Source organism: Salvelinus alpinus, chromosome 14 (genome assembly GCF_045679555.1).
Source record: "Salvelinus alpinus chromosome 14, SLU_Salpinus.1, whole genome shotgun sequence".
NCBI lineage: Eukaryota > Metazoa > Chordata > Actinopteri > Salmoniformes > Salmonidae > Salvelinus > Salvelinus alpinus.
Window position 1 is genome coordinate 46,978,126 of NC_092099.1, and position 23,385 is coordinate 47,001,510.

Here is a 23,385-nt window from a genome sequence, read left to right on the forward strand (position 1 = left end):
AATGTATAACCAGGATTTGCAGCTCTAAATATGCACATTTTCGAACAAAACATAAATGTATTGTATAACATGATTTTATAAGACTGTCATCTGATGAAGTTGTCCAAAGGTTAGTGATTCATTTTATATCTTTTGCTGGTTTTTGCAAAAGCTACCTTTGCGGTGAATAAATGCGTTTGTGTGTTTGGCTATTGTGGTAAGCTAATATAATTCTATATTGTGTTTTCGCTGTAAAACACTTAAAAAATCGGAAATATTGGCTGGATTCACAAGATGTTTATCTTTCATTTGCTGTACACCATGTATTTTTCATAAATGTTTTATGATGAGTATTTATGTATTTCACGTTGCTCTCTGTAATTATTCTGGCTGCTTTGGTGCTATTTTTGATGGTGGCTGCAATATAAAACTATGATTTATACCTCAAATATGCACATTTTCGAACAAAACATAAATGTATTGTATAACATGTTATAAGACTGTCATCTGATGAAGTTGTTTCTTGGTTAGTGACTAATTTTATCTCTATTTTGTCGGTTTTGTGAAAGCTACCTATGCGGTGGAAACATGGTGAAAATATGCGGTTGTGTGTTTGGCTATTGTGGTTAGCTAATAGAAATACATAGTGTTTTCGCTGTAAAACATTAAAAAAATCGGAAATGATGGCTGGATTCACAAGATGTTTATCTTTCATTTGCTGTATTGGACTTGTGATTTCATGAAAATTATATTATATGATATCCCTGTCCCGTTAGGCTAGGCTATGCTAGTCAGCTTTTTTGATGAGGAGGATCCCGGATCCGGGAGAGAGAAGCGGTAGAGGTATGGACTCTTTTGATCTAAATTGCTTTTGTTTTATAGATGACTACTGAATTGCATTGCCTCTAAAGGCACATTTAAAAGTGTCCCATAAAATAAGGGGATCTGCTGTACCTATGTTATGTCTGAAAGTCAGTTATAAATTCTTCTGTCCTAGTTCTAAACATTTTATCTAGCAGGCTTTGATTAAATTTCCAATAACCTCGCCCACGTGGAAATTCTGTAAGAGTAATATATATGCCAATTATGTGATGATCCGACCACATTCTCTGTCCCCTATCAACACTTTTTAAACTTTTGGTGCCAAAGAGAATTGTGGCCTGCTGGAGGTCATTTTGCAGGGCTCTGGCAGTGCTCCTCCTGCTCAAAGGCGGAGGTAGCGCTCCTGCTGCTGGGTTGTTGCCCTCCTACGGCCTCCTCCACGTCTCCTGATGTACTGGCCTGTCTCCCTGTAGCGCCTCCATGCTCTGGACACTACGCTGACAGACACAGCAAACCTTCTTGCCACAGCTCGCATTGATGTGTCATCCTGGATGAGCTGCACTACCTGAGCCACTTGTGTGGGTTGTAGACTCCGTCTCATGCTACCACTAGAGTGAGAGCACCGCCAGCATTCAAAAGTGACCTGCATTTCTACTAAGTAAACCTCCAATTGGTCCCTACTATTCCACCCGGTAAAAGTCCTCCTCATCCCGAGTTGGGTTGTCATTCCAATGCCCGGCAGACCACCCTCGACCCCCTGTATCCCATAGCCCATAACCGACTGGGATCCATCCTTTGAAAAGAGCACACAGTGCCATTTACCGAATTGAAGTAGATAAACTGCGAAATGCATTTCCATCACCCTCACCTCGATTTGTATTATATATAGCTGTGGATCATCCTATATTGTCCCTAACATATTTTACTCCTTCGCAACAGTTGTGGGATACACACATACACCCACACACACTCAACCTTTACCCTCACACAACCATAAGCTCACTTTCTCAACAATTGCACCAACCCAGAGCCCAACTCAAGATAGTTCTTGATTTACAAATGCAATTGCAGTTGCAGCTGCATGAGAAGTCCTGCAAGACCGCGCAAAAAATGTGCAAAAATTGAGAGATTTTATTTACCATTGTCACATCCTAGATGATGGAGGTCAAATGTGAGCAAAGAAGTTGTTTCGTTTGTCTGGGAGCAAGACATCGAGGTCCGTGACTGGGATGGTTTTCTTTTTGTAGTCCGTGATTGACTGTAGACCTTGCCACATACCTCTCGTGTCTGAGCCATTGAATTGTGACTCCACTTTGTCTCTATACTGACGCTTAGCTTGTTTGATTGCCTTGCGGAGGGAATAGCTATACTGTTTGCATTCAGTCATGTTTCCAGTCTCCTTGCCCTGATTAAAAGCAGTGGTTCACGCTTTCAGTTGTGCGCGAATGCTGCCATCAATCCACAGTTTCTGGTTGGGGAAGGATGCACTTGCTAAAAAACTCTGAATATCTGCCCCCTATGTTTTCTGTTTCTTAGCTGTCTGAGCTGATCATGGAGTGGATAGAGGGTCCTCTTGGCACAAAGCCTGTTTTAGCACCATTGAGGGACTTTCACCATTTTTTTTAAGTCTTGTCGCTAATTGGATGAAAAACCTAGCAATAGACACCCTAAAGACTCTGGCAAGTGCACTAGTCTAGTGTCACTTTGATTATGCTTGTACATCATAGTTCATCAGCAGCACCAAACATCTAAAGAATAAGCTACAGACCAGCCAACAAGCTTGTAAGAATTGTACATAAGCTTCCACCTCATACTGATTTTATTTTACTCACAGACAATATTATGACAGTTTTGGAAACTTTGGAGTGTTTTCTATCCTAATCTGTAAATTATATGCATATTCTACGATCTGGGCGGGAGAAAATGTCCGTTTACCTTGGGAACGTTATTTTTTTTTAAATGTAAAAAAATCAGACCCCTAGCGCCAAGACGTTAATGCAACCGCTGTGTCATATTTTTAAAAAACATACCATGCAATAATCTGAGACGGCGCTCAGATATACACAACATTTCTCCGCCATGTTGGAGTCAACAGAAATACGAAATTACATCATAAATAGTCCCTTACCTTTGATGATCTTTCATCAGAATGCAGTGCCAGGAATCCTAGTTCCACAATAAATCGTTGTTTTGTTCGATAATGTCCATTACTAGTGTCCAATTAGCTAATTTTGCTAGCACGTTTCCAAATGCTGGCGCCGGACCAGGCGAACTCGGACGAAAACTTCAACAAGTTATATTCCAGGTCGAATAAACTGGTCAAATTAAGTAGAGAATCAATCTTCAGGATGTTGTTATTATATATATCCAATAACGTTCCAACCGGAGAATATCTTCATGTCTGTATAAGTAATGGAACACATGGCCATTCCATGACTAGCGCGCTTGACCAGGAACTAGCATTCTGCCAGACCACTGACTCAAATAGCTGCCATCCGGCCCCACATCACACTAGAGGCTTCATTCCACATTCTACTGACTGTTGACATCTAGTGGAAGGCGTAGGAAGTGCAAACAGATCCATATATTACAGGGAATTGAATAGGCGATGACTTTAACATCGACCCTTCTCAGAATTTTCACTTCCTGTTTGGAAGTTTGCCTGCCATATGAGTTCTGTTTTACTCACAGACATAATTCAAACAGTTTTAGAAACTTCAGAGTGTTTTCTATCCAATAGCAATAATAATATGCATATATTAGCATCTGGGACAGAGTAGGAGGCAGTTCCCTATGGGCACCAATTCATTCAAAAGTGAAAATGCCGCCCCCTATCCCAAACAGGATAAACAGCGTTATGGTAATGTGGCCACACCGTCTCCCATGAGCTTCCCCAAGATATAACAAACGGACCAGTTCGTAGCTGGATTCTTCACCGATCTTTTATACCTTCTCCGGAACGTAAACGTTGTTCGGACCTCAAGTTCTGTGAGGTGGAAGAAATTCCTTTGTTCTCTATGAAACTTCACTCTATCTCTATACTGTGTGGCCATAAGGCAGGGTCTTCCCTAGGAATTTACGACCTCACTGACCATAGCAGCCTGAAGGAGCAGAGAGCGGGGGATGGTGCTCGCTGTACCCAAAGAGGGAAACGTCATGACACAGTGATGAGGGGTGATCGTTTGTCTACAGACCCATTACGGATGCAGGTAATGAGGCAGTGATCAAAATCAAATCAAATGTATTTATATAGCCCTTCGTACATCAGCTAATATCTCGAAGTGCTGTACAGAAACCCAGCCTGATTACTGAGATCTTGGTTGAAAACAGCAGACGTGTATTTGGAGGGCTAGTTGGTTATGATGATATCTATGAGGGTGCCTGTGTTTATGGATTTTGGGTTGTAACTGTTAGGTTCATTGATCATTTGTGTGAGATTGAGGGCATCGAGTTTAGATTGTAGGATGGCCGGGGTGTTATGCATGTCACAGTTTAGGTCACCTAGCAGCACGAGCTCTGAGGATAGATGGGGGGCAATCAATTCACATATGGTGTCCAGAGCACAGCTGGGGGCAGAGGGTGCTCTATAGCAAGCGGCAACGGTGAGTGACTTGTTTCTGGAAAGATGGATTTTTAAATGTAGAAGCTCGAATTGTTTGGGTACAGACCTGGATAGTAAGACAGAACTCTGCAGGCTATCTCTGCAGTAGATTGCAACACCGCCCCCTTTGGCAGTTCAATCTTGGCGGAAAATGTTATAGTTAGGGATGGAAATTTCAGGGTTTTTGGTGGTTTTCCTAAGCCAGGATTCAGACACGGCTAAGACATCTGGGTTGGTAGAGTGTGCTAAAGCAGTGAATAGAGCAATCTTAAGGAGTAGGCTTGAAACCAAGGCTTTTACGGTTACAGAAGTCAACAACTGAGAGCACCTGGGGAGTAGGAGTGGAGCTAGGCACTGCAGGTCATGGATTAACCTCTACATCACCATAGGAATAGACGAGAAGTAGGATAAGGGTACGGCTAAAGGCTATTAGAACTGGCCGTCTAGCATGTTCGGAACAGAGTGTAAAAGGAGCAGGTTTTTGGGCACGATAGCATAGATTCAAGGCATAATGTACAGACAAAGGAATGGTAGAAAGAGAGTGCATTGGAGGTAAACCTAGGCATTGAGTAATGATGAGAGAGATATAGTCTCTAGAGACGTTTAAACCACGTGATGTCATCGCATATGTGGGAGGTGGAACAACATTGTTGGTTAAGGCATATTGAGCAGGGCTAGAGGCTCTACAGTGAAATAAGACAGTAATCACTAACCAGGACAGTAATGGACAAGGCATATTGATATTAGGGAGAGTCATGCGTAGCCAAGTGGTCGTATGGGTCAAGTGAGTGGTTGGGCTTGCTGGGGACACGGATATTCAGACAGTTAACAGGCCGGGGCTAGCAAACTAGCAGTTAGCAGGCCGGAGCTAGCAAACTAGCATAAGGGCCTTAGAGGGATGTCGAGATGCGGGAAAATTCAGTTTTTTACTCCTCGTGCGGTGACGTCGATAGACCAGTCGTGGAATTAGTAGGGGTACAAGTAGCAGAGGGGTCCAAGTCCAATTGGCAAAATGGGTATAGTGATCCAAGAAACTGGCCGGTGGATCAGCTAACAGTCCAATATGCTAAAGATAGCTAGCAGGCTGCGGTTAGCAGAATGGGCCTTCAGGGGACATCGCGCCTGAGGGGCCTGTTGGAATCCTCGGGCAGATTATGTCGGTATTCCAGTAATGAAGGATCGGCGGGGTTTCGTGCCCCATACCGGCAGTAGCCCAGGAGTGAGCTTCAGGAGTAGCCCAGGAGCCCTAGCCGGGAGATGGCCTAGCATGGGCTAGCCGAAGGCTAGTTGGTGCTTGCTCCGGGATGGAAACGATTAGACAGGAGTAGTCTACCCGGGTTGCGGTTAGCTAGTTGCGATGATCCTGATGAAAAGGTTCAGAGTTTGCGATAGGAATCCGGGGATATGGCGAGAAAAATATGTCCGATATGCTCTGGTTTGAAACGCGTTGTACGAACTGGCGAGAGCTTTCCGAGCTAAAGGTTAGCTGATGACCGCTGGCAGTGGTTTGCTGACTTATAGCTGGTAGATAGCTAGCTTCAGTTGAGGGATTCCAATTCCGAGGTAAATAGAAATACTTTAGAAAAAAAACAGAGCCACACCACATTGGTTGAGGCGGGTTGCAGGAGAGTATTTTGAAGTTGAGGTTTAGGAAAAATAATATTTAAAAAAAATGCAAATAAAAAGATATATACATGGGACACGACAGGACAAAGACAAAGACGTCCTTCAGGTAGACCTGCTACACCATCTTGGATATGTGGGATATGGAAGTCAAGCATTGTAAGCAGCTAGGCTGGCTATCTGTTGAGAAAAGAGTAGTATTAACTTAACTTGGTCTGGTCCACATAATTATCCCAGATGCATTCCCCAGGTACCTATCCAACTATTTTTATTTTGTAAGAGATGTCCACCATCATAATACCAGAGTCAGAGACTCTAATATTCACTATTTTATATATAGGAGTGTATCTGGTAACAACACGTTTATATATTTACCGTCGCTGTTGAGTGGAACAATCTACCTTTTTTTGTCTGTGTATCAATGTAATGTGTCTGTATCTATGTAAAGTGTCTATATCTATGTCATTCGGAAAGTATTCAGACCCCTTCCCCTTTTCCACATTTTCTTATGTTACAGCGTTATACAAACATTTATTAAATACATTTTATCTACACACAATCTACATACAACACCCCATAATGACATAACTAAAACCGTTTTTTAAATATCAGAAATTCCTCATTTACATAAGAATTCAGACCATTTGCTATGCGACTCGAAGTTGTGCTTAGGTGCATCCTGTTTCCATTGGTCATCCTTCTGATGTTTCTTCAACTTGATTGGAGTCCACCTGTGGTAAAATAAATTGATTGGACGTGACTTGGAAAGGCACTTACCTGTCTATATAAGGTCCCACAGTTGACAGTGCATGTCAGAGCAAAAATCAAGCCATGAGGTTGAAAGAATTGTCCGGAGAGCTCCGAGACAGGATTGTGTCGAGTACCAAAACATTTCTGCAGCACTGAAGGTCCCCAAGAACACAGTGGCCTCCATCATTATTTAATGGAAGATGTTTGGAACTACAAAGACTCTTCCTAAAGCTGGCCGCCCGGCCAAACTGAGTAATCTGGGGAGAAGGGCCTTGGTCAAGGAGGTGACCTAGAACCCGATGGACACTCTGACAGAGCTCCAGAGCTTCTTTTTGGAGATGGGAGAACCTTACAGAAGGACAACCATCTCAGCAGCACTCCACCAATCAGGCCTTTACGGTAGTATGGCCCGATGGAAGCATCTCCTCAGTAAAAGGCACATGACAGCCTGGCTGGAGTTTGCCAAAAATCACCTAACGGACTCTCAGACCATGAGAAACAAGATTCTCTTGTCTGAAGAAACCAAGATTGAACTCTTTGGCCTGAATGTCAAGAGTCACGTCTGGAGGAAACCTGGCACCATCCCTATGGTGAAGCATGGTGGTGGCAGCATCATGCTGTGGGATGTTTTCAGCAGCAGGGACTGGGAGACTAGTCAGGATCGAGGGAGAGATGAACTGAGCAAAGTACAGAGAGATCCTTGATGAAAACCTGCTCCAGAGCGCTAAGGATCTCAGACTGAGGCGAAGGTTCACCTTCCAACAGGACAATGACCCTATGCACACAGCCAAGACAACGCAGGAGTGGCTTCAGGACAAGTCTCTGAAAGTCCTTGAGTCTGGACTTGAACCTGATCAAACATCTCTGGACAGACCTTAAAATAGATGTGCAGCGACGCTTCCCATCCAACCTGACAGAGCTTGAAAGGATCTGCAGAGAAGAATGGGAGAAACAAAGGTGTGACAAGCTTGTAGCGTCAGACCCAAGAAGACTCGAGGCTGTAATCGCTGCCAAGGTGCTTCAACAAAGTACTGAGGAAAGGGTCTGAATATTAATCTCAATGTGATATTTAAGTTATTTGTTTATACATTTGCAAAAAATACATTGCAAAAAATTCAGAAAACCTGTTTTGGCTTTGTCATTATGGGGTATTGTGTGTAGATTGATGAGGAAATTGTTTTTTAAATTCATTTTTGAATATGGCTGTAACATAACAGAATGTGGAAAAAGTCAAGGGGTCTGGAATACTTTTTCCCGACTGCACTGTATATATATATATATATACAGATAGATTTTTAAATTATATATCTATTTGTCAATTCAAACTGTGCAGAAGGCAGTGCATGAATAGAAAGAGACATCTGTTACAAAAAAACAAAAAGTTGAATAACATTCTGAGAGTTTAAAACCTTCAATACTGGGTAGGCCTACAAGCTAGGGAGGGATGTATTTTCTGTTTGTCGCGACTGTCATAGTCTGTTTATTATTACTGTCATAGTCTGTTTATCAATAATGATATTGAAGCGCCCAAAGTCGGTATGCTTTGTATAATGGTTGTGTGGTGCATTTGCACAGAAACCTTTTGGTGTAAAATGTGTTGCATTTATTTTATGTAATTGGCATCAACATGTTGGAAATCTGATATCACCCCAGCTGATTATTGTCTGCAGTCGGCTCTGATCGTATTGTAGGCCTAATGAAACAGACAGGGAGAGTGAGCTCGTCCGTAGATGTCTGCGAACCATTAACCTTCTGGCCCGTAGCCCTGCGTGGTATTGACTGTGCCACAAAAGCATGGCGATTTCAATATCCACGTTTCTAAACACAGGGTTGTTACAGTTATTATTTATGCTCATAAGCATTATTTAGAGTTTATTCTATGAGGGGGCAGGGTATGTTCTTATGAAAATATTCTCAGTATATTTTGAACTGTCCCTAATTACTTGAAGTGCTTTTAAGATCATTACTCGACTGCAACTGAACTGAACTGGAAATCACATTTCTTAGTAACTTATTTTGTTTAAATTAGAGGAAACAACACAACAGAAATGGAAAACAACATTAACGGTTGACTGGGTCAGAATACAGTCTGGTTGTTCTGACGTCTGACAAAAAGTATTTGTCCTAATGATGTAACTGAGACAAAGTCTACCTCGACTTATGGTTCATAATTCTGTTCAGATGGACATTTTTAAAGTGTATGGAGTGTTCCTACGGAATCCCCCTATTAATTCTGATTGTATGTGCTATAAGCGTGTACACCATAAAGTCATGCCCTCGCATCAATTTCCTTACTGTCAACTTTCACTGGCGAGCTGACATGTGGCGTACCGTCATGTCTCCTAAGGCTGTGGATTATGGTCCAAACTGAACACTAACATCACCCAAAACAGTCTTACACAGTTATCCTATTTTCCATCTAAAAATCCTTTGAGTGACCAAAACATCAATACTATATTTTCCCCATTAAAATGCTCAGTTATAAAAATGTACTTTTTCTCTCATCTTTAACTACCAGTAAGACTGAAGGACAGGCTAGATGGGCACAGCAACATCCAATCCTGTTATACATTACATCATGCTTTCATGAATGATTTGATTATCCAACCGTTGTTTTTATTTCTGTGCTCACTTGTTTGTATTTTGTGTGTGTGTGTGTGTGTGTATGTGTGTGTGTGTTTGTGTGTGTGTGTGCAGAGAGACTACGGGGAGGGGAGTGTCTGTCAGTTACTCAGGGATAAATAGAGAGGCAGAGCTCAGAGTTTGTCAGAAGGCTGACCTGACAGGGTCACACACAGGACCAAGCAGGAGCAGGACCTCAGCATTTTTACCCTTTATTACAAATGGAGAAAAACGAAGATGTTCAATACTGTTTTCAAGACAGAAACTCTTCTTGCAGAAAGGCTTTGCTATCGACATCTATCTACGTAACACTTTACATCTTCTTCTCATTGATTTCAGTAGTTACAGTATTTTTGAACGTACTGGTGATCATCTCCATCTCTCACTTCAAGCAGCTCCACACTCCAACCAACCTGCTCATCCTCTCTCTGGCTGTGGCAGATCTCCTGGTGGGACTGATTGTGATACCAGCAACGACTGTAGCAATTATGGAATCATGCTGGGGTTTTGGGGAATATTTCTGTGTGTTTTATTTCTACATTGCTTGTTTATGTACTTCTTTATCTCTGGGCAATTTGGTCTTGATTTCTATTGACCGCTATGTTGCTGTGTGTGATCCCTTATTGTACCACTCTAAAATAACAATAACAAGAATCATGTGTTGTATATCCATCAACTGGTGTTGTTGTATCATATACCGTGCTGCTATTATAAAAAACTTTGTAAATGTACAGGTACCAAGTAGGTGTTTGAAAGAATGTTTTATTGTAGAGGAGTTAAATTGGGTTAATATCATTGACCTTGTATTTACAATGGTTGTCCCGTGCTATATTATTATAACACTTTATATTAAAATCTTTGTGGTGGCCAGATCACAGGCCAGAAAGGTATTTTCTAAAGAGGCTGCCAGTGTGTCTGGTGTTAAAACTGTACAGGCAAATAAGTCTGAGAGAAAAGCAGCAAAAACTCTAGCTATTGTTGTTTTCAACTATCTCATTTGTTGGATTCCATTTTTGTTCATAAATATGTTTGTTTTTTCAAGTGACAATTTATCATTCATCATCGGCTTTCTGCCACTAGTTAATTCCTTAATTAATCCAATCATTTATGCTTTTTTTTATCCGTGGTTCAAAGTGACAGCTAAACATATTTTAACTCTGAAGTTAAGGCATACATAGATCCTATAAATATATATATTTTTTTTAATCTACAAGCGTAGGCTTGATATAGTTATGTTATACAATTACTCTAATTGCTTATTTCATGTAACAATACACTGACATTACTTTTCTCAGTATTGTCATTATAGATACATGTAGTTTTAATACATAATGATTTGGCTGGATTGGATTGGAATGACTTGGAGATGGCATAAGAAGGCATAAACTTGTTTTATAAAAGACATTGTAGTCATTTTGGGTTGTATATTCCAAATACCAAAATCTATGGTTGTTCCATGTTATTTATTGATACCTAGTATATAAGTATTCTAAAAGTACATTTGGAGGTGCCATATGTTGTTTATCATTGCCCTTTAGTTACTGAATTGGGACACAATGCCTTCAACAAGTGTAGTAAAGGGTGTGGTGTATGGCCTATAGACCACGGCTAAGGGTTGTTTTTGTGGACGATGCAACATAGTTTGCCTGGATACAGCCCTTAGCCGTAGTATATTGGCCATATACCACTAACCCCCAAGGTGCCTTATTGTTTTTATAAACCGGTTGCCTACACAGCAAGGAAAGGTACGACACATCTATATTGAAAATGTTGCTTTAAGAAATAAATTCATAATAAATACATTCCGCCAGAAAAACTAGTTCAGACAAAAGTTGTGTTGCTAGACTGGTTGCTAAGTAACATAGCTACAGGCTAGCTAACATTAAATGTATGAAAAAGCAGAGCATTAGCGCTACTTCTAAAGTGACTAACACACGGCAAGTATTTATTTACCTTGATTTGAATGTTGCCATTTAATGTGCACGAATGAAAAAATTGCCCCATATTATTGTTGGTTGTTGGCTTGCCCAATGATGTCGTTTTGTTTGCTCCACACTGCTGGAAATGTAGCCATTCTTTTAGCTGGGGGAGTTGCTGCTGTGTTGTGATAGAATAGTGCTCCACCGCTTTCTCGCTTCCAGATTTGACCTCTAGTAACTTTGAAGAGAGGTTTTAGATCTGTACTCTGACAGACATCATTTTTCGTGCCTCTAGACCGGCATCCGACAGATTCTGGATACCTAAAAGGGTCCTAAAATTCTAAATCAAATAGCTAAATGATCCATGGTCGTACATAAAAAGAAATACATATTTTAGTTTAATTACACCCAAATGCTTAGCCTTTTTGAGGTTTTAAACATACGTGAAGCAGCTCGCTTACAAGCCATGGTGCAAGAAATTGTGTGCCCTATAGGAAATATCAAAATGTGCAGAATTGGCCTAAGAAATAGATTCTCATCTGGCGCATTATATTAGGCTATCTGTGTTAGTGGGCTATATCAGCCAATAGGCTAGACGTAGTTTGAAGAGAGCAGAGTAGGAGAGAGAGAGGACACTTGCACTTTCTCTTGCGCTATGTTTTGCATATAGCCTACCTTCTAGGAGCGGGACAATTTTCAGAGACAAATATGGGTGGTGAATATTTATTTCTAGGCAATGTAGTAAACTATAGTTTAGTCATATTTAGGAAGTACATTTCTTTGGAAAGACAACTGCCCCGTGCTTCTCTGCACATGCATAGGATATAGCCTACTCTTTTTAATTGAGACCACACGCACACCTGATCTCACACACCTGATCTCACACTAGGAGAGGTATGGCTACTGAACTTGAAGCAGCAAGAATTATTAAAGTGGACACTAGCTAGCAAAAAATTGGCCATTTGCTAAATTTAGCATGGATGGAGACTTAATTCTCCATACTGGCCAATGATTATAACAGTGATTCTGATCTAACCATAAATTAATACATTGTGCCCCTTGCCTGAGAGGATGGAAGTTCAATATGTAGCTAGATGTAGAATTCTAATGTTAACTAGCTGGCTTATCGTTGCCTATGAAAGGAAGTTATGCTGGCGAGCAAGCATTTTAGCCAGGTAGCCTAGGACAACAAAAACTAAAAGTGTGTACTTTATGCAGTGGGGATTTTAGCATGCACATCTTGGTGGGGTAAACTTAACCAATTTGTTGAGATGCATGCCAGCGAAGCCACTACACAACACAACACTAAACAATACATGAATTGCACTACAACGGTGACAAACGGTGCCCACAAACTGTCAGGGCCTACATAAAGCTGTCCCAACAGCAGAGCTTTCCTTTCAGCACCATGGAGTGAATCCTTACCACCGCTACACCTGGCTATCAGAGGAGCCTAATCTGGCAGCAAAAAAGTTAATTCAGCCTCATTTACTTAAAAAAAAACATAGCTGATATGACTGACTTGCTTATATCATTAATACTTAGCTCTAAGTATAAGCAAGTGCAAGCAAATGAGCTGTGACGAGACAGGCCTTCCTTCAGCACTTTCAAAATGGACACCGATAGAAATGTCCACTTGCAAACATGGTTACAGACAAAGTATCCCCTCCTCGTGGAGAAAAGCACATGAGCTAAATATAATACACAAAGTAAGAAAAACAAAGAAATGCATCATTCCAACATTGACTATGATGAATAAGATACTGATGAGATATACTATATAAGCAATATAACAATTGAGATATACAAGCTACGTCATTAAAGAACGATGAGCGGATAAGAGGCAAGCTGTAATTTCAATTAAGACATTAATGAGCGAGCTAAGACAGACAATATGCCTATTTGTTCAGCACTTTTTAAATGGACAGCGACAGAATTCAGAACATTGGCCGTTCTTACAGTATTCTCCCTGTACACCAAGTCCGAAACGTAGGATAAATAATGGGGGCATTTAAGTATATTTTTGCAATTACATTTACTTTTGATACTTTTAAACCAAATACTTTTAGACTTTTACTCAAGTAGTATTTTACTGGGTGACTTTCATTTTTACTTTTCTACTACGCTATCTTTACTTTTACTGAAGAATGACAATTGGGTACTTTTTCCACCACTGCTAACAATGGGAGTCATTGTCCCAAAGGCACGAAGGCAGGCAACAAGCTTAGGTGCAAAATAAGCATTGGGCTTATTTTAGACATATTTAGGCGATAGTGAAATCTCTTGCTTTGCCTCTTCTTCTCTTGATACATATATTTTTTTGCTTACGGCACCTGGTATTCCCAGGTGGTCTCCCGTCCCAGTAGTAACTAGGCCCAACCCTGAACAGTTATGTTCAGGGTGGTATTGCCACAAGCATATTTTTTACCCGGTTTTCTCCCCGAATTAGGTCTCTCATCTCTGCAACTCCTCAATTGGTTTGGGAAAAGTGAAGGTTGAGTAATGCCTCCTCCGAAACATGACCCGCCTGACCACCTACTTTTTATGACACGGCTGACCCGGATGTCAGCCCGCACCAATGTGTTGGAGGAAACACAGTTCGACTGACCACCGGAGTCAGCTTGCAGGCAAAAGGAGTCACTAGAGCACGATGAGCGAAGGAAAGTCCCAAACCCTTCCTTACCCCGGACGGTGCTGGGCCAATTGTGCACCGTCCTATGGGGCTCCCAGTCACGGCCAGATGTGACACAGCCTGGGATCAAACCTCAGGCTGTAGTGGAGCCTTAGCAGTGCTTTTGACTGCTGCCCCACCCAGGGCCCTAATCTGATTATGTTATATTGGCCGTTCTAGCAAATTAAAATAGATGGCTTCAAAAATGGAAGGCAAGAACAGGTGGGCCTCTTCTAGCTAATGGGACGGCAGATACACCTGTCATATCAAATCAAATTTATTTATATAGCCTTTCTTACATCAGCTGATATCTCAAAGTGCTGTACAGAAACCCAGCCTAAAACCCCAAACAGCAAGCAATGCAGGTGTAGAAGCACGGTGGCTAGGAAAAACTCCCTAGAAAGGCCAAAACCTGGGAAGAAACCGAGAGAGGAACCAGGCTATGAGGGGTGGCCAGTCCTCTTCTGGCTGTGCCGGGTGGAGATTATAGCAGAACATGGCCAAGATGTTCAAATGTTCATAAATGACCAGCATGGTCAAATAATAATAATCACAGTAGTTGTCGAGGGTGCAGCAAGTCAGCACCTCAGGAGTAAATGTCAGTTGGCTTTTCATAGCCGATCATTGAGAGTATCTCTACCGCTCCTGCTGTCTCTAGAGAGTTGAAAACAGCAGGTCTGGGACAGGTAGCATGTCCGGTGAACAGGTCAGGGTTCCATAGCCGCAGGCAGAACAGTTGAAACTGGAGCAGCAGCACGGCCAGGTGGACTGGGGACAGCAAGGAGTCACCATGCCAGGTAGTCCTGAGGCATGGTCCAAGGGCTCAGGTCCTCCGAGAGAGAGAAAGAAAGAGAGAAAGAGAGAATTAGAGAGACCATACTTAAATTCACACAGGACACCGGATAAGACAGGAAAAGTACTCCAGATATAACAGACTGCCCCTAGCCCCCTGACACATAAACTACTGCAGCATAAATACTGGAGGCTGAGACAGGAGGGGTCAGGAGACACTGTGGCCCCATCCGATGATACCCTGATTTTTGCAATGTTACGTAGTAGGAAAAAAGCTGTCCTTGAAACAGTCTTGAAATGTTCGTCAAAAGAGAGATCAGCGTCCAGAGTGACGCCGAGGTCCTTCAGTTTTATTTGAGACGACTGTACAACCATCAAGATTAATTGTCAGATTCAAAAGAAGATCTCTTTGTTTCTTGGGACCTAGAACAAGCATCTCTGTTTTGTCCGAGTTTAAAAGTAGAAAGTTTGCAGCCATCCACTTCCTTATGTCTGAAACACAGGCTTCTAGCGAGGGCAATTTTGGGGCTTCACCATGTTTCATTGAAATGTACAGCTGTGTGTCATCCGCATAGCAGTGAAAGTTAACATTATGTTTTCGAATGACATCCCCAAGAGGTAAAATATATAGTGAAAACAATAGTGGTCCTAAAACAGAACCTTGAGGAACACCGACATTTGCAGTTGATTTGTCAGAGAACAAACCATTCACAGAGACAAACTGATATCTTTCCGACAGATAAGATCTAAACCAGGCCAGAACTTGTCCGTGTAGACCAATTTGGGTTTCCAAATCTCCAAAAGAATGTGGTGATCGATGGTATCAAACGCAGCACTAAGGTCTAGGAGCACGAGGACAGATGCAGAGCCTCAGTCTGACGCTGTAACGGTTGTCTTCGGGTGAAAGAGAGGAGGACCAAAATGCAGCGTGATGATAATCCATAATTTTAATAGGCTACTTAAACAACGAACAAAACAACAAACTGACAGAAATAACCGAAGACGCTACAGTCCCGAACTAGTGAACACAGAACATATGAACATACGAACAGGAACAATCACCCACAAAACACACTACAAAACAGGCTACCTAAATATGGTTCCCAATCAGAGACAATGACTAACACCTGCCTCTGATTGAGAACCATATCAGGCCAAACAAGAAACGCCACATAGAAACAGACAACATAGACTATACCCACCCAACTCACGTCCTGACCAACTAAATAAGGACTAAACAAAGGAAAATAAGGTCAGAAACGTGACAGATGCCATTAAAAGGTAATTTACCACCTTCACAAGTGCAGTCTCAGTGCTATGATGTGGTCTAAAACCAGACTGAAGCATTTCGTATATATTGTTTGTCTTCAGGAAGGCAGTGAGTTGCTGCGATAGCTTTTTAATTTTTTTTTGAGAGGAATGGAAGATTCGATATAGGCCAATAGTTTTTTATATTATCTGTGTCAAGGTTTGGCTTTTTCATGAGAGGCTTTATTACTGCCACTTTTAGTGAGTTTGGTACACATCCGGTGGATAGAGAGCCGTTTATTATGTTCAACATAGGAGGGCCAAGCGCAGGAAGCAGCTCTTTCAGTAGTTTAGTTGGAATAGGGTCCAGTATGCAGCTTGAAGGTTTAGAGGCCATGATTATTTTCATCATTGTGTCAAGAGATATAGTACTAAAATACTTAAGTGTCTCTCTTGATCCTAGGTCCTGGCAGAGTTGTGCAGACTCAGGACAGCTGAGCTTTGGAGGAATATGCAGATTTAAAGAGGAGTCCGTAATTTGCTTTCTAATGATCATGATCTTTTCCTCAAAGAAGTTCATGAATTTATTACTGCTGAAGTGAAAGCCATCCTCTCTTAGGGAATGCTGCTTTTTAGTTAGCTTTGCGACATTATCAAAAATACATTAAGGATTGTTCTTATTTTCCTCAATTAAGTTGGAAAAATAGGATGATCGAGCAGCAGTGAGGGCTCTTCGATACTGCACGGTACTGTCTTTCCAAGCTAGTCGGAAGACTTCCAGTTTGGTGTGGCGCCATTTCCGTTCCAATTTTCTGGAAGCTTGCTTCAGAGCTCGGGTATTTTCTGTATACCAGGGAGCTAGTTTCTTATGACAAATGTTTTTAGTTTTTAGGAGTGCAACTGCATCTTGGGTATTGCACAAGGTTACTTTGAGTTCCTCAGTTAGGTGGTTAACTGTTTTTTGTCCTCAGGCAGAAGGCAGAAGGCAGAAGGAGTCTGGAAGGGCATCAAGGAATCTTTGAGTTGTCTGAGAATTTATAGCACGACTTTTGATGCTCCTTGGTTGGGGTCTGAGCAGATTATTTGTTGCGATTGCAAACGTAATAAAATGGTGGTCCGATAGTCCAGGATTATGAGGAAAAACATTGAGATCCACAACATTTATTCCATGGGACAAAACTAGGTCCAGAGTATGACTGTGACAGTGAGTAGGTCTAGAGACATGTTGGACAAAACCCACTGAGTCGATGATGGCTCCGGAAGCCTTTTGGAGTGGGTCTGTGGACTTTTCCATGTGAATATTAAATCATTTGAATATTATCTGCTATGACTACAAGGTCCGATAGGAATTCAGAGAACTCAGTGAGCAACGCTGTATATGGCCCAGGAGGCCTGTAAACAGTAGCTATAAAAAGTGATTGAGTAGGCTGCATAAATTTCATGACTAGAAGCTCAAAAGACGAAAACGTCATTTTATTTTTGGTAAATTGAAATTTGCTATCGTAAATGTTAGCAACACCTCCGCCTTTGCGGGAAGCATGGGGGATATGGTCACTAGTGTAACCAGGGGGTGAGGCCTCATTTAACACAGTAAATTCATCAGGCTTAAGCCATGTTTCAGTCAGGCCAATCACATCAAGATTATGATCAGTGATAAATGAATTGACTATAACTGCCTTTGAAGTGAGGGATCTAACATTAAGTAGCCCTATTTTGAGATTTGAGGTATCACGATCTCTTTCAATAATGGCAGGAATGGAGGAGGTCTTTATCCTAGTGAAATTGCTAAGGCGAACACCGCCATGTTTAGTTTTGCCCAACCTAGGTCGAGGCACAGACACGGTCTCAATGGGGATAGCTGAGCTGACTACACTGACTGTGCTAGTGGCAGACTCCACTAAGCTGGCAGGCTGGCTAACAGCCTGCTGCCTGGCCTGCACCCTATTTCATTGTGGAGCTAGAGGAGTTAGAGCTTTTGGTAGATAAGATGAGAGATAAGATGAGAGCACCCCTCCAGCTAGGATGGGGTCCGTCACTCCTCAGCAGGCCAAGCTTGGTCCTGTTTGTGGGTGAGTCCCAGAAAGAGGGCCAATTATCTACAAATTCTATCTTTTGGGAGGGGCAGAAAACAGTTTTCAACCAGCGATTGAGTTGTGAGACTCTGCTGTAGAGCTCATCACTCCCCCTAACTGGGAGGGGGCCAGAGACATTACTCGATGCCGACACATCTTTCTAGCTGATTTACACGCTGAAGCTATGTTGCTCTTGGTGACCTCTGACTTTCATCCTAACATCGTTGGTGCCGACGTGGATAACAATATCTCTATATTCTCTACACTCGCCAGTTTTAGCCTTAGCCAGCACCATCTTCAGATTAGCCTTAACATCGGTAGCCCTGCCCCCTGGTAAACAGTGTATGATCGCTGGATGATTCGTATTGTCTACTGTCATATTCTCAATGACCTTACTGCCAAAATGAAAGTTTTATACCTAGCTAAATACAATGTTGGAGCCAGTATTCATTTCTTTGGTTATGCAAACATTTGTTTATTAGATTATATTTTTCATTTAAGAATAATGTTGTTTTAATTCTATGTGGGTCATGCCTTGCTTTGCTCATGTGTTCTCTTTTGGGTCAATTTTTTAAATTACAATATATAAATTATGTTCTCGCCTCATTTACTGAGAAATTCCATGAGGAATAAAATATTCCCAGATCCTCTTTTAGATGTTCTGTCTTCAGGATGTTCTGGGCTGATGGCTGATGGCTGTTGGAGATGGGGAGGGGCAGTTGGGTGAGCTGGAGCCTTTTATAACCCTGTCTCTGGGAGCCTGTCAGCTTGTGACATGATGAGAGAGTGAAAGAGGGCCGACCTGTAAGATATGTTGTGATGTGTTGTGCTACAAACGTACTTCTATATGAAAAGGTTTTTTGACCATTCAGTGACCTCATCTCAAACACTCATGAAAACATTAAACAATTATTGTCTACAAAAAAGAATATGAATTTGGTCATAAACATTCTTTTTGACAAGTTAAATGCATGAACATGCTTAAACAATTTGACATTTTAGAGAGATTTTTGGACACCGTAAGGACTGCCTAGGCCTTGTTATGGATACATGTCTATAAAGATAGATTGGTATAAGATATCTGCTCCGTTTTTTGGGGCACATGTTAATATTGACAAGATGTTGGGGAATTACTGGAGGGGAATATTGACCAACTGAGCATCTCAGTGTACAGCTCAATAAACACAGTAGGCTTTTTGTTACATTTCAGTCTTCTGTGAAGTATTTACAGTATCATATTGGGATGCAAACTAAAAAATGAAGACATTTGTGAGGTGTATACTTTTGTTTCACAGTCAATTTGTTTAAGACTAGCAAGACACACTCTGTGTGCCCCTGATTTAGCCCACTGCATTAAAAGGTTTTTAAGGGGGTAAAATGATCTGTTTAACCCTCCTGTAACCCTCCTGTTGTGTTCCTTTCAAAGTGGCGACAGGAAGCCTAATGGTTGGAGTGTAGGGGCGACAGGTAGCCTAATGGTTAGAGCGTTGGGCCAGTAACCTAAAGGTTGCTAGAGCAAATCCACTAGCTGAAAAGGTAAAAGTCTGTCGTTCTGCCCCTGAACAAGGTAGTTAACCCACTGTTCCTAGACTGTCATTCTAAATAAGAATTTGTTCCTAAATGACTATCCTGGTTAAAAATGTACATTAATTCTGTGACTGCCCCATTATAGCTGATTATAAATCCATAATTATACATATATTATCACCTAATGTTGTGTTAGATATTTTTATCAACTTAAGTTATTGTGAACATTACAAGTTTTGAACTTCTATTTGCTATTTATGGCCTGTAGGCCTCTTTAACCTAAGCTCAAACAACTTGTTTTTGAGTAAAAAAAGCATAGGGTATGGATTATTTTGACTATAACAAATACTCAGATGAAACAATTGTGCTATTTATCATGGACTTTCTCCTCTAATGCATCTTCACTGTCAATTTCCTGGTCCTCCACACCAGTGTCATGATCAAAGATATCATCAAGAGCCTCACATACAGTATATCGTTTGGTCATTGTGCTGCCACAGACTGAATTGTGAGCAAGGCCTCAAAAAAGCTTTATATACCAGAGCTGCGAGAAAAGCTCTATATATTATTGAAACAATGTGGCGATTGTTTGTGAGAATACCAACAGGTGTGGTTCCAGTGGGGGAAAGATTCTATTGGGTAAAGGTTCCCATGAGGGTTGTCATGGAAGTCAAGAAGGGGAGTGAGGTTTGTGTGTGTGTGTGTGTGTGTGTGTGTGTGTGTGTGTGTGTGTGTGTGTGTGTGTGTGTGTGTGTGTGTGTGTGTGTGTGTGTGTGTGTGTGTGTGTGTGTGTGTGTGTGTGTGTGTGTGTGTGTGTGCGTGTGCTCAAACACACATGCATGTGGGGGTCTGGGAGAGGAAGTGTGTCCATCTGATGAATGGGCATGTGCCTGAACTGAATTTTATAAACTAATTGTAGTCTCACCTGTTTATTTCTAATGACCGGTCATTTTTGACTGGGAACACCAAAGGTGTACAAAAGTTAAATGAAACACCCGAAATGTAATGAAAATCATCAAAATGTATTTTGTGTCTTTAGATGCCCTGTGTGGACAAAGTCATGGAACATTATAACAATCAGATAAAATTAACTATATTTTTCAGAGAGAAAACGAATAAATCTGTCCAATTTGACTGGAACACAGCAGGAGGGTTAAGTCATAAATAAAATACCCATCTTTAAGACTACAATGCCCTTCAAATAGGAGGGTGCGAGGCTTCTCGAGTAGTTTTTTAATTAATTTATTGACAAACATTCCCTGGACATTCCATCCTCGGACATCCTAGGATGCCGCTCCCCTCCGAGATATTTTTAAAAGGTTAAAGGTTCAACATTATTATTTGCTCCCGAGTGGCGCAGCGTTGTAAGGCGATGCATCTCATTGCAAGAGGCGTCACTACAGTCCCTGGTTCGAATCCAGGCTGTATCACATCCGGCAGTGATTGGGAGTCCCAAAGGGAGGCCGTCATTGTAAATAAGAGTTTGTTCTTTAGATCGGCATCCCGTCAACGGGACAGTTGTAAATCATGCAGTTCCATGTGTCAAGATGGCAGATTTGAGAGAAATAACAAATGTCGGTACATATAAGTGTCTTACATCGGCTGAAAGCTTAAATTCTTGTTATTATAACTGCACTGTCCAATTTACAACAGCTATTACTTCAAAAAAAAGGCCATACTATTGTTTGAGGAAAGCTCCTAACAACACAACACTTTTTTCACCGCGATAGGTTTGAAAAATTCACCTCTGAAAGTGAAATGTGTACTTACATTCTGAAATCTTGCTCTGATTTATCATCCAAAGGGTCCCAGAGATAACATGAAGTGTAGTTTTCTTAGATGAAATAATTTTTAATTCCTAAAAAGGTCCATATAGCATGCACGATCGATTTTGTATTTCCACACGTTCAACTTGCAAAGAAAGGAATCTGTGAAAATCTCACCCTAAACGTTGTTTCAACGAGTCAAATCACATTGGTATGTTTTCCTCAGAGATCCTAGAATGTAACCAGACTTCACTATATCATTAGGGGTGTAGTATATCCTATAGGACACCATATTTGGTCAGAGAGCGACGCCTTCATGGCATGCCGATGACGCGGGCGGTCTTCACTTGAACGACTCTAACTTAGTCAAATAAGCACCAATCGGGGTCAAAGGTAGCTAGATAGCCAATGAGCTGGGCTTTACGGTAGTATCCGGAAACCCTGTGTCTGTCGCAAAATGTAGGCGCTACCCTTTTGCGACAGCATGCCTTTTCCTTTTGGACAAAAATTATAAGAATATTCAGAGTTATGAAGTTATGAAAACTGGTTGTTTTGCAAATGTTGAAGTTGTAATATGGCTACTAATACTTGAAAAAAACACCAAGGGAATTACAATCAGAGTGATGGCTAGATGTGGGACCTTACTGTTGCATTTCAAAGAATGTGGTAGAAAAAAGAATGTTGTTTTATTCTTTGTATTTTCTTCTACCTGATCTATTGTGTTATATTCTCCTACAAACAATTCACATTTCCACAAACTCCAAAGTTTTTCCTTTCAAATGGTACCAAGAATTTGCATATCCTTGCTTCAGGGCCTGAGCTACAGGGAGTTAGATTTGGTGTGTCAATTTTGGGCGAAAATTTGAAAAAAAGGGGTATATCCCTAAGAAGTTTTAATTGACTTTCCTAGTTAAATAAAGGTTAAATAAAAACATTTAATTGTAAAAGACAGGATAAACAGGTGATTCGAAGACACTAGGGACACCCCATTCTGTACATATAGTTCCCTTGTGTTTAAGGGACCCCCTAGATGACTAACCTTTCGAACATTAAAATTTGGGTCACTGAGAACTCTTTTTAAATTTTAAAGATTAAACAGGTTTAAAAAAACAGTTGTTTCAAAGAAACACCACACACGCTCACATATACACCCCAACAAATTAATTTATCTTGTGTGTAGAGAGAGAGAGAGAGAGATACACAGTTCAGACAGACAGACAGACAGACAGACAGACAGACAGACAGACAGACAGACAGACAGACAGACAGACAGACAGACAGACAGACAGACAGACAGACAGACAGACAGACAGACAGACAGACAGACAGACAGACAGACAGACAGACAGACAGACAGACAGACAGACAGAGATTCCATTAAAGGTAAATTACATTTTCTCTTTTTATATTTTCTTCTAAATCTTTAGTACAGAAATGCATACATATTACTGTTATTAAAAGTTACTATGCAATATTGAACTATACCACTAATGTTTTTTACTAAACCTTACATATTATTAATAAACAATACTACACTTTAATACCCAATAAATGTTCAAATGTACCATTCTTTTTTGTACGAATGTGTCACGCCCTGACCTTAGAGATCCTTTTTATGTCTGTATTTGGTTTGGTCAGAGTGTGATTTGGGGTGGGTATTCTATTTTCTATTATTTATATTTATATGTTTTGGCCGGGGAGGGTTCTCAATCAGGGACAGCTGTCTATCGCTGTCTCTGATTGAGAACCATACTTAGGTAGCTCTTTTTCCCACCTGTCTTTGTGGGAGGTTGACTTTGTTTATGGCACATAGCCTTTAGCTTCACGGTTTGTTTTGTAGTATTTATTGTTTTGTTTGGCGTCTTTTCAAATAAAAAAGAAAATGTACGCTCACGACGCTGCACCTTGGTCCAGTTCTTTCAACAGCCGTGACAGAATGACTGTTTATTATTATTTTCTTAGAAAAGAAGGCATTTGATTCCTTTCAGGGTCC

General features: G+C 41.1%; 1 protein-coding gene across 1 annotated transcript; it reads left to right on the forward strand.

The window, feature by feature from the left end:
• Window positions 1-9,563: 9,563 nt before the first annotated feature.
• LOC139538266 (trace amine-associated receptor 13c-like) lies at window positions 9,564-10,575 on the forward strand. Its single transcript, XM_071340114.1, has one exon. The coding sequence runs from the start codon at window positions 9,619-9,621 to the stop codon at window positions 10,573-10,575; it is 957 nt and encodes a 318-aa protein (XP_071196215.1). The 5' UTR covers window positions 9,564-9,618.
• Window positions 10,576-23,385: the final 12,810 nt, after the last annotated feature.

What these genes read in the sequence shown, in the direction of transcription:
- LOC139538266 (XM_071340114.1), top strand. Translation starts at nt 9,619, where the DNA reads ATGGAGAAAAACGAAGATGTTCAATACTGTTTTCAAGACAGAAACTCT.